Source organism: Scardinius erythrophthalmus (assembly GCF_964197995.2).
Source record: "Scardinius erythrophthalmus genome assembly, chromosome: 6".
Taxonomy (NCBI): domain Eukaryota; kingdom Metazoa; phylum Chordata; class Actinopteri; order Cypriniformes; family Leuciscidae; genus Scardinius; species Scardinius erythrophthalmus.
The window spans coordinates 5,088,695-5,101,642 of record NC_138226.1 but is presented as its reverse complement, the minus strand read 5'-3'; the positions used below and the strand labels follow the sequence as shown (position 1 = coordinate 5,101,642).

General features: G+C 36.5%; 2 protein-coding genes across 4 annotated transcripts in view; one reads left to right on the top strand and one right to left on the bottom strand.

Moving 5' to 3' along the window:
- cers6 (ceramide synthase 6) overlaps positions 1-8,688 on the bottom strand; it is a 43,192-nt gene extending 34,504 nt beyond the window's left edge. The window contains exons 1-2 of the mRNA XM_081367762.1: positions 8,349-8,688; positions 2,644-2,749 (exon numbers count right to left, since the gene is read on the bottom strand). Coding sequence (XP_081223888.1) covers positions 2,644-2,749; positions 8,349-8,518 — 276 coding nt within the window. The 5' untranslated portion in view covers positions 8,519-8,688. The remainder of the gene's footprint in view (positions 1-2,643; positions 2,750-8,348) is intronic.
- Positions 8,689-11,663: 2,975 nt separating this feature from the next.
- Positions 11,664-12,948, top strand: part of stk39 (serine threonine kinase 39) — a 64,683-nt gene continuing 63,398 nt past the window's right edge. Inside the window, exon 1 of one of the 3 annotated variants that reach the window (XM_081367520.1) lies at positions 11,664-11,942. In XM_081367520.1, coding sequence (XP_081223646.1) covers positions 11,837-11,942 — 106 coding nt within the window. In that variant the 5' untranslated portion in view covers positions 11,664-11,836. The remainder of the gene's footprint in view (positions 11,943-12,948) is intronic. The other 2 variants (XM_081367519.1, XM_081367518.1) reach the window with 2 other exon arrangements.

Here is a 12,948-nt window from a genome sequence, read left to right as displayed (position 1 = left end):
GGAAGGACTGAATGGGTGATTGGATGGAATGGATGGATGGATGGATGGATGGATGGGTGGAAGGGATGGATGGAAGGAATGGATGGAAGAGACGGATGGATGGATGGATGGAAGGACTGAATAGATGGATGGATGGATGAATAGATGGAAGGGATGATGGATGGATGGATGGATGGATAGAAGGACTGAATGGATGGAAGGGATGGATGGAAGGAAGGAATGGATGGAAGGATTGAATTGAAGGAAGGGATGGATGGAAGGGATGGATGGAAGGAAGGAATGGATGGAAGGATTGAATTGAAGGAAGGGATGGATGGAAGGAATGAATAGATGGATGGGATGATGGATGGATGAATAGAAGGACTGAATGGATGGAAGGGATGGATGGAAGGAATGAATAGATGGATGGCTGGATGGATGGATGAAGAGTCAACTCAGAATCAGAATGAGCTTTTATTGTCAAGTGTGCTCACACACACATGGAATCTGTCTTGGTGACAGAAGCTTCTAATGCACAGAAGTACAAAAAAATACATACAATATAAATACAAAAAGCAATGATAAAAACATGCAAAAAAAGCTCTTCTTGGTCAAAACACACAAGAAAATGACAATTGACGTTTCATTTTTGGATAAACTGTCCCTTTAAGTGAACTTAAGCAGGTCAAGATAGAGAGTGTCAAGATATCAGATCATTAAGCTTCGCAAATGCAGCCTAAAAGACCTGTCGCTCTCTATTATCCTGTTAATATTAATGAAATGACAATATTGACAAGATGAAACGCTCGCTTCTCTGGCTGGTTTACCTTTGGTAGGTTTAATAAGCCCTTTCAATCTAAAACACAAACAAGAAAATGTTTAACTACTGACCTGCTTCAGTCAAACTCTGACAGCATCCAATATCCAGTACTAATGTCACATCTGTTTAGTCTCTGTTAATGTTTTCATGTCTTTTATTTTGGATTTGGTCATGCCATGCCATGTGAATCCATCTTCCCCACATGTGATCTAGTCATGTGATCTCTGTTTCGCGCTTGTTCTTGTGTCAAGTTTTCATTAGCCAGCCCTCTCATATCGCTCTCACGGTATTGATGGCACACATCACGTGGCATCTACGCCATCTTAAGTGGGACATGCATTCTGTGCAGCGCCGCATCAAGTCAAACACACCTATCGTTTCATTTTCTGATTTTCGTGTTATTAGTTCTGTCTCTTCATTGGATCATGTTCATCGCCTTTTTATCTTGTTTAGTAGTTCTGTTTTATCATTGGTTGTTTACGTCATGTGATAGCCCATTGGGCCAGATTTACTAAAAGCTCGCGCCAGCACAAACCCTAATTTGCCGTTAAAAACCGACTGTCAGGATTTACTAAAGACACGCAGTTAAAAATGTAGTGCTAAAAAGATGTGGACTAGGTGTGAACAGCCCTAGGTGTTTTTTTCTTTTTGTAAATCATTGCTTGGATAATCGTCTTGATCGAACCCGTTCACTCGCATTATATGGGCTCATATAGAGATTATTTTCCAAAAAATCTTCGTTTGTGTTTTTAGCTGAAGAAAGTCATATCTATCTGGGATGGCATGACGGTGAGTGAACGATGAGAGCAATTTTCATTTTGGGGTGAACTATCCCTTTAAATACAAATATCTGTTCAGTAGCACATTATTTATTGCAGTCATATTAGCCGCTTTCCGACCGGAGGAACCTTTTCACAGTTCCTAGAACTATTGACTAAAGTACCCGGATGTTCCTGCGGTGCGAACACGCCGACTAGGAACGGTTTTAGTTCTAGGAACTCCATTTGGAGGAACTAATTTAGGTCCTACTTCAGAGTAGGGTCTAAACCAGCACTATAGGAACTACCCGTGACGTTAGTGTACGCTGATTGACCGAATGCACGCGGAACACCAGCACCCGCCATTTTTAAAACAGCTAGAATGTAAACACACAGATTATAGCCTATATTTACTCCATAAACTAACTATACAAACATGGAAAACAGTGATAGATGGGTCTCTAAACCTTTATGCTGAAGAGAAAATCCAACGCAACTTTGAGGGGACCAAGTCAAACATGATAATGTTTATCTGCCCAGCTAGCAACACTGGACATCAACCACACGGCATAACGTTAGGCTAATAACCTTTTTTCATATACTGTCTACTTTCTATAACAGTTCTATCTAATAAGATATTAAACAGTACTGTTAGACAGATTGCTAACTAATAAACACAGAGAATGCGAGCATTGTTTGCTCTGGCGTTCTCAGCGCCGCCAAAATAAAGGTCCATTGCGCCGTCAAAATAAAAGTCACCGTGCTTGCGTCACTCCCTTACCCCTCCTACCAGTTCCTATGGACACTTGGCCAGTGCGAACGCAAACAGCAAAACCGAGTTTGGGGGAGAGTAGTTCTTAGAACTGTTTAGAAGTGGACAGTTCCTAGAACTAAGTTCCTGTAACTACTTGGTCGGAAAGCGGCTAATGAAACTAACTTACAATAACCCTATGTTATCAAACTGAAGTCACAGCCATTTATAAAAGCACTAAACCGCTCAAAAAGCAGTGTGTTATAGTGTTTCTTCTTCTTACCCTCCCACAGCAATAAATCCTCTTTAACCGTGGTAAGAAACATGGTCTTTACCTTGGTGATGGCAGTAAAGACCTTTTCCAGAATGGCGTTGTGCTGAGCCTTCTGCGGTCCATTGGCCTGGATTTTCAGACCTAGTGCGCATGGTCTCGCAATAAACCTACAACAGTCAATAACAAAGAAGACTTTATTAGATTTATATCTTGTGATATCAATGCTTGCTGACTTAATTCTGAAGGTCTGACAGGCTGAATTAAAAATCCATTTTGGAAGGGAACCTCAGAGGTAAAATGCCTGCAAACACAGCGGGCGGCTAAAGAAATCCTCCTGTTTGCAATCACTGTGGAAGCCTTGCCAAATCTGGAGAGACAGCGAGGGAAACCACACGGGCCAGGTGTAAACACTTTGCCTGACTAGCTTCTTTTGCGAAGGTCTGATAAACATGATCAGAGCAAATGCATTAAAGTTGGTGTTTTTATACTAATGAGATTATATCTTGTTGATCTGATAATGAGAATAGAGGAAAGACAACCAGAAGAGACATTTCATGGGTCAATGCTACACTTCAGTACATTTTCATATCCTCATCTTAAAGGTGCTGTGTGTGACTTTTACACTCTACTTAAAGCATAAAAATGGCATAATATGTTTGCATATATTGAGGAAACATGCTAAGTTCACATACTCGTTTCTCTGAAAAACACTTCTACAGCCAGTTATTTTCCTTTGAAATGTGTGTTTCCAGGCTAGAATGTTTGTTATTGTTTTGGTGTTTGGTGATACTATACGTTGGCAGTTTGCCAAATTTCATTGTCCATTGCACTCGTTTCTGTTGCGTGTGCTCAAACTGGCAACCCGTGTGAGCGCCGTCCAATCTGAGGAGCAGGAGGCGGGAGAAACGACGATATCAGATATTTTGAATTTGACTGCAGTACCTATTTTGACCACTAGTTCCTTCTTACATACTGCACCTTTAAAATCTCTTATTTGACAAAATATTAAACTCACTATTTTTAAGATGGAAGTCATGTTTATCACATTGTCAATGAAGTGATCATAAATCACTTAACTTTCTTAAAGCTTAAAGCACATGTTGATAATTTGTCCAACGTCTGAAATTATAAACTGGCAATTTCTTAAATGTTCCTGGTAATAATGCTTATTTCTGGTTATCAATTCATAGAATATCACTTTAAAACGCTTTAAAAAACCTTTAACTAACAAAGGCAGTGTGTTAAGGACGTCTTCCTGCGATGGGTTTGATGAATTATGTTTGACATTGGCTGGTTTGTGTCTTTCTAAAACATTTCTGTTTGATTAAATTACACAAATCATTATGATAATTATATTAACGTTGATTTCAAATATGAAGTTCACATTGACGTCCTCATGTATTCTAACTCAATCCAGCAATGGCTGACTTTAGCTTGTTATTTACATTGTGTAAATTTTCTAGTCGATATGTAAATAATCAAGTAATAATTAATAAAGTTGAACTGAGCAGAGCATATTTTTGAAAGTCTGGCATACACTTTTTTAGAAATACATCCTTAACACAAGCATATTCATTTTCACAAAGATAAGGAGTTCAAATGGCACTTCAGAACAGGAATAACTAAAAATATATATGTACACTACAGTTCAAAAGTTTCGGGTTAGTTTTTTAAAGAGATTATTACTTTTATTCTGCAAGAATGCATTAAATTGATCAATTACATTAAAGACATTTATAATATTACAAAAGTTATTTTGAATTTTTTATTCAATGAACAATATTAAGCAGCACAACTGTTTTCCACATTGATAATATGTTTCTTGAGCATCAAATCATCATATCAGAATTATTTCTGAAGGATCATGTGACACTGAAGACTGGAGTAATGATGCTGAAAATTCAGCTTTGATCACAGCAATAAATTATGTTTACAAATATATTCAAATTCAAAGGAGTTATTTTAAATTGTAATAATATTTCACAATATTACTGTTTTTACTGTATTTTTGATCAAAGAAATGCAGCCTTGATGAGCAAAAGAGACTTCTTTCAAAAGGTCAAATCAAGTAAAGTCACCTTTATTTATATCACTTTATACAATACATATTTACAGGGATAAATGAATTATGATTCAGTCATGCAAACATTATTAAATTCTGCTGTAAAGCGGCTATAAAAAGAGAATAGTGTCATTGTTCAGCTGAGGTCAGTTTAGTGTAGATTCAGCTCAATAACTGACAATCATCAAATATGAAATGAGTTTAATTCAGCTAAAAACAAAATCTTGGATGACAAACCTTGAGCTCATTGAAAGTCTTTGGGATGTACTTGAGGAGACTTTACAGAGTGCTGGACTCTTTGACAATACAAGATCTTGACCAAAATATGATGCACCTCTTGATGGAAATAAATGTTGTGATGTTATTTCCATTAAGATGTTTTGTTCAAGATCTTGTATTGACCATGCAAGAGTCCAGCACTCTGTAAAGTCTCCTCCAGCACATCCCAAAGACTTTCAATGAATTTAAGCTCTGGACTCAGAGGAGCCGATTCATGTGTGAAAATGATTCTTCATTCTCCTCACAACTATTCTTTCACAAATTGAGCCTGGTGAATCTTGACATTGTCATCCTGGAATATGGCCATGATGTGTTTTCCTACATGCTTGTTTAACAAATGAAAAGCTACACACTCCATCAACTAGAGTTAGAAGAACTGTTGCATAACATGTAGAAACATAATAATCACTGCAATAATGATCCAATAATTGACTCTTAAGCATTTGCCTATTTAAATCCAAACAGCAACTATATGTAAGGGATAATATAGAGCGAGGCGGTTGTTATAGCGAATACAACCCCGACAGGCTGATCATGATCCTCGAATCAGCCTGAAGGGCTTGTATTCGCTATAACAACCGCCTCGCTCTACATTATCCCGCTTATTACATCGCTACCTACCAAATAAATCAATAATTTGACACAAAATATTGATTTAAAAAGGAGTTTATTGATTTAAAAACGATTGTATTGCTTCCGCTAAAGAAAATAGTCCGTTCCGTCTCTACGGTTAGAATCCTGTGTCCATAGCAACGCTTTGTTTTTCATGGCAACGGTGTGTTATACTTAGCAGCGGTCTGTTATCAAGATATAACCGCATTCTACATTAGAATTCAACCAAGCCATGTAATAAATATGTAAATATATACGCAAATACTTATGACCTGGTTCTCTAATGCTGGACATGGGAAGTGAGATGTCACTAGACAGGAGACAGTTTTAATGAGCTTTTGCCACTTAATGAATGAGCTCATCCAATTAAGAGCCCTCACACAATGAAAATGCAATTCAGTGCAGAAAACGCTCCAGAAATGATTCTTATATAAAGCTGAAAAGCCACGATAAGGTTATGATGTCCGTGCTCAGACTGATTTGCCGCTTGCACACTGTTTGCTTTTGTGAGGCTGAAATGCCATAAATGCGCTGTTCCTCATCGTAAAACTTTACAGCGATTGTACAATGCAGGATTGAAGAGCACGTCTGCGCTTCAGATAATGTGTCCTCTTTCCACAGAGGAAGAGAAGAGATGCCACAGTGAAGACCACAGCAGCTTTCATCAACTTTTGGTTGGACACGGATTGCTTTTTATTATTTTGAAAATGTTTTTTAACATGCAAAGTCAGATCCAAACGTTTCAACTACCTGAACGCATGGGTTAAGCTTAGTAATAAAAAAGATTCCTAGAAGATCCATCATCCTCCCTAGACGCAATCCCAGAGGAGACAGTATATTTCTCCTTCTAACAATGAAGATCAAAATTCAGCTGTAAAGAACTCTGTCAGATGAAGGTGAAGAGCAGATGGTCTGAGGCATACATAAACACAAAACCTGACACTGCGCCGTCCCGCTGGGAATATGTCAAAACTGCTGCTTTTGTGACATTGAAAGCCAACACACTTTTAGATGTCAAAGCTCATAATTAATAATTAATCTTATAAACCAACTGGAAAGCATGATATACGACTGATATCAAGTGCACAGTGAATAATCTAAATGATATAATTATGATATAGGGGAGGCCGGGGCTAGTTGTAACTAGTCAAAAGCCCAAATGCACAAAAGTTTGTTTCTATAGCAGTGGTTTTGAATTCTGGGCAATAAATAAATAAATAAATATATATGAAGAGATATTCAGATGCAAAAGCCTCTAAGTTACGACATTACATCTGAAATTTTCTTATAGAATGATCATTTTTATAAAGCTCGTATACTTAAGTTCAGTAATTTCACTTAAATGACAATTAATAGGTAATTTTCATTGCCATTAAAATGAAATTACTGAACTTAAGTATACGAGCTTTATAAAAATGATCATTCTAGAAGAAAATTTCAGATGGCACTTAGAGGCTTTTGCATCTGAACTCTTCATATGTATAAAGATTTTGTATTATGGAATTATTTTCAAACATTTTCAAACTGATTATTAGCTCTATCTATTAAACTGTTAGCACAACACAGTCATGACAGAATAAATGTCTATACAATGACCATATTTTCTATGTCACATGCAATAATTGTTTTTGAAACAGTTTTCTGGTGTTGCAGCTAACAGCACCTGCATAAACAATTATGTAAAACTATGTAAATTATATTCATTTATTTTCTATTTGTGTGAGCTGATGTATCATGGTTGTGACAAAAAGATGAGCATAATTACCTATTAATATATAATTACTTATATTCAAAAAATTGGGGTCAGTAAGATTTTTTTAAAGAAATTAATCCTCAGCAAGGGTGCATTAAATTGACCAAAAGTGACAGTAAAGACATTTATAATGTTTTTAAAATAAGTTTTCCAAAGAAATATTAAGCAGCACAACTGTTTTCAATATTGATAATGATATGAAATCAGCATATTAGAATGATTTCTGAAGGATCATGTGAAACTGAAGACTGGAGTAGAGATGCTGAAAATTCAGCTTTGATCACAGCAATAAATTGCATTTAAAATAATATTTAAAAAGAACACTTATTTTAAATTGTAATAATATTTCACAATATTACTGTTTTTACTGTATTTCTGATCAAATAACATGAAATTATTTCAAAAACATTAAAAACATTGTGATGAATTGCAAAATGTAGGTCATGAGACTCTTATAAATGTAGGCCATGACGTTTCTTTTAATGTTTGTAAATATTCTAAATAAGATGACCTAAAATTCTGATTAATACATGCCTTCTATAAACCTGAATATGTTACATAATACACTTCCGTGACATGACGCATATTAGGAAACATGTCAATGAAACAAAATTCTGTGCTTCATACAGTAATAGTTTCACTGTTTGTTTTTTGCGCTGAAAAGGACGGGTTCCCTTTGTGACAACTTACCCCATACAGTAGTGTGACAAGATGCCCCAGTGATGGGAGTCAATGGGAAATTCAAAAACTTTACATTTGCTATAAAAGCATCCCGTTTAGAAAACGCAAAACTACACGGCACACCTAAGACTGATCTACAAAACAAAGACAGGCACTGACTGACCTACTTTCATCAGTATCATTATTCCAGAAGAAGGGCCATATTGAGTTCCCGTCATTGTCCTAATTCATACAAGGATTCAGTGACAATGTGAAGGAGCACAAACCAGTCCCATCACGATCATCAGCTGAGGATGAAGCCCTGAGCGCAACATCATCTTCAGCAGTGATGATGATGCTGGTGCTGATGGTGAGGATGAAGATGTGACACTGGACGTACCTCTCAAAGACCAGCCGGATCATAAACATGCAGAATGCTAAAGGACACGCTAGATACAGATCCTCGGCTTGTGGAAAGGTTGACTCGTCAGTATTTTTCAAGTCAGCCCAGGTTACGTTGTGCGGGAGCCAGAACCTCTCGTTCCAGAACCACACCAGGATCCCTGCCATTTCCAGCGGATCTGATGCTTTGACGCCCGTGCTGATGTGCAGTCAATGGCCGATGCGGCTTTGCGACGCTCTTTTACGGCTGATCTTTGCGGGTCCAGTGTGTGGTGATGATGATGATGATGTTGGTGATGATGGACCGCCCGTTTGTGTTGTGAGTCTCCGCTCTCTCCAATGTAGGGAAGTGGAATGCGATCGACACGCTCCGCCTCCGCGATGCTGATTGGTCCGCGAGCTTGTCAATCATAAACGCGTCGCTTAAAGGAACAGTTCAGGAAGAAATTAAATTAATATTCTTCTGTGTTTATTCTTAAAAAAAAAAAAAAAAACTGTTTATTTGTCTCTGATCCGGTCTGTATTTGATTATGATAGTGTGGCGTATGGTTCCGCCTCAAAAAACCTTGTTAGAAAAACTCATTAAAATACAAGCTCAACGAGACAGTGTTTTATTAGTCTTGTTATGCCATTAGAAATGACAATTAATGATTAATTACTGGGCTAAAGGGGCATAAAGAAGAACATTCTACAAATACGGTTTTACAGACGTGCTGGGAACAAAATAAAAGTTGTAAAAGAAGCTTTGGGTGAGTGTAACATATATGCAGAAGAAATGCAAGTCAAGATGAGCCCAACAGTTGTAATTTCCGGAATATGAGCCATCATGGGTTTATGTAATACCTCAAGTAGATCTGTATCTGTTGGAGGCTAAAAAAGCAGAATGAGAAGTAGACTTGCCATTTGCATTTTCAGTATATGTTCCCCTTATTCAAATATTTACAGACGGCTCAGTAGATCCAGAGCGCCAGACAACTGGGGCGGCCTTTTTATTCCACACTGGAAATCAGAGGATCAGTGGAATAAAGCCAGCATCAAATCATGTGGGAGAGATCTTGAGATCTGTTAAATCTATAGCTATCAAGATACTATCTTTAGTACATTACAAATACATTCAGGAATTGTCCAAAATGATATGAAGAGTTCAGATGCAAAAGCCTCTAATTTCTTCTAGAATGATCATTTTTATAAAGCTTGTATATTTAAGTTCAGTAATTTCACTTAAATGACAATTAATAGGTAATTTGCAATGCCATTTAAGTGAAATTATTGAACTTAAATATACGAGCTTGATAAAAATGATCATTCTAGAAGAAAATTTCAAATGGCATTTAGAGGCTTTTGCATCTGAACTCTTCATATATAAGTCAGTTTTAAATGAATTCCAGCACACATATGAGTAAAGGGAAATGAGGATATGGATAAATTAGCAAAACAAGCTTTACAGAGAGAAACAATAGAGATACGCTTCCATTAAGCACGTCAGAAATAAATCATTGAAAGAAGAGGTTATTTCTAATAGAATAATATTAGGGCGTTACAATTTAAATAGCAAACAAAACATCCAAATGGGTTATGATGTGAACAATGTCATGTTGAAGAAACAATACCTCATGTGATTTTTGAATGTATGAACAAGTAAGGGGTAATATGATAGAAAAATGGAATTAATTCATACATTTTAAGGTTTTAATAAAATGGTCAAGTGAAATAAATAGTAAAGCATTCTTTGATTTTATTAGAGAGAGAGGGTTGATACATATAGAATATAAAAAACTCAGTTTCATTTATATATATTGAAAGTATAAATGTAGGTTATAGGTCATACATAACTCTTAGTGCTTCTAAACTACTGTTATTTTAGTATAATTTATATATAGGCTACAATTTATTAATATTTTGAAATAGCTATTGTTTTAATATTTCCAGCTTTCATTTTAATTTCAGTTTAATATTTAAGTTTAAATCTTACTAGGTTTAATTTATGTTTAGTTCAGTTTTACTGATTATTTATTTATTACTATAAATTAGTAATTTTGGTGCTTCAAACTTAGTTCTAATTGTCGTTTAGTTTGCTTGTCATCTCATATTATATTTTAAATTATTTCAATTATTTCAACTAGCAATCACAATTTTAATAGTTAACCATAATAACCCTGCTCTGAAATAAACTTTATTCATTTTTGTATTGTTTTCTAAATGTTTTATGGCTCCCTGTATTCTAACAAGAAAGCAATCAATATGTAATGTTTAATAATGTGTTTTGTTAAAATGTATTTTTATGGTGTTATTTTTATTGATTTGATCCTTATATGTAATAAAGCATGTTTTTGTATTAGTCTGGCTCTTTGCAATATACAGTAAATCCCCTTATATCAAAATAAAAGCATAAATCGGACTAAAGCGGGTCACGTGTCTATGGGCCCTTTAGCTGCCAAAGCTTATGGAATGGCGCCACCTGCTGGGCGATGGCCAGTGTGTCCCAGCGGCCACTGCAATGATGGGCTTCATAATTTTACATTGTACAGGTTGTTTTACAGACGTGAATACAAATAGTGATTATATCGTAAACCATAGGCCTATATTAAGTCTTGCTAAATTCTTTATACATAACGCCAAATTTATCAAGACCCAAAAACTTTTCAAAATCTTTTTAAATAAAATGGAGTTAAATGCTATAGTTCATTAAGATTGGTAACGTGCATGATAATGATACATTAGCAGATGGGTTATGATAGGAAATAAATAGAAACCTGTAAAATTATTCAAAGAGGCCATCTTACCCGTATATATATATATAGTGTGTGTTAAATATTTTAAAGATTTACAAATACAGCCGGGGGTAGGGTACAAACAAACAACTCATTTTCCCCATGTTAAATTGAGTCAAAAGCAGTTTAGTAGTAATTCAATAATAGGCTATTTCTTATAATAATAAGACATGTACTAAGTGAAAATGCCGAAAAAAACATTTAAAATTGGGCACGATGCGATCCTTCATAAATGAACAGAAATCTGAAATAAAAAAGCCGAAGAAGGTGGACAACTCCGAAATAAATGAAACTACCAAACGCATGATGCAACGAAGCAGGTCACCAACAACGTCACCATATCACCGAACCGAATCTATATTCATCAGCTAATGTATGACAATGACGATAATTGTTGTTAATGTTTTTGTTTTCGTACATTTCTGCACGCATTTAATAATAATAAAGAATAAAATAAAAAAAAACAGCTAATTAATATCCACAAGCCACGCTGTAGTGATATCAGCGCGCTGAGATGAATATTCATGAGCTCAGCCTTCGCTGTAGTAGGATTGGAGATTGGAAATGTGTGTGTGTGTGTGTGTGTCTCCGGATGTGTTCTCGCAGGCGGTAGTGAATGTGAATGCTCCAGCAGCAGCAGCAGCAGCAGCAGAGAGAGAGAGAGAGTGTGTGTGTGAGTGAGTGAGTGTGTGAGAGCGACTCTCTCAGCATCATCATGGCGGAGCAGAGCGACTCCCCGGCGGCCGTCCAAACCCCGCAGCCCTCACTCAGCACCAGCTGGCCCATCGTGAAGGAGGCGTACGAGCTCCAGGAGGTCATCGGTGGGTAGTTACAGATGGATTTGAGCCCGACAGTGGCTGCAGTTTGTTGGTTTGGGCCTACCGGCTTTTTCCCCATATGCACTGGCCGATGACAGTAATGCAATGCGGATATGACAAGTGAAGCTTTCGATCATATGTTGTGAAGCTGTCGGGTGTCATGTCATGCTCAGGACAGCGCGCGCGTTATGAGTGGTGATGCATCATTGAGACGTCAGGCTACTGTGATGTTTACAGGAAAGGTGCAGGTGTGATGACACATGTGTGTAGGGAAGGTTATTTTTGCCCAAAAAAGTGCAACCAAGTTTTTGTGATTTAAGTTGATGCATAGCACAGGCCGGCGGATATTAAACAAAACACTAATAACTTATATTTATAAATGATTTTTTTTATAAATATTAAGTATGATATTGAATGTTCCGAGTGTGTACTGTAGGTGTGGATGTTCTCAGCACTGTCTGTGAGATTTAAAGGTGTCACTTGATTTGCTGCATGCGATGCGATGCGATGCGTTTGCGCTGTGCTCGTGACGCCCTCTGCTGCGCGTGCACTGCATTTCTACTCAATCTGCTACTTCACAAAGTTTTACACAAACAACAAAGTTTGCATGTGTTTTATATTTTTCATCATATTTGACACATCAGGCTTTTATGGATCATATAGTATGACATAGTGAGAATATGGAGCTCATTGATACTCGAGGAGCAAAAAGCAAACTGAGCTAAATTTGGCGCAGATACTGATATTTACAAGGCTAAAAATATATAATTCTTGCAATGTAAGTCAATGATATCTTTATAACAGTATAACAGACTACTTGCATAAAATGCATATAAATGTCACTCAATATATTGTAATAATATGTCTTCGTAAGATGATATTTAAATACTTAGTTTTATGATAAAAGCTCTGTAGATTTTATTGTGGGGGCAAAATATAATGCAATACAGTGATGAACAAATAAATGCTCCTCAAAAGCATGTTTAATCCTATTTGAAACTCACATTTT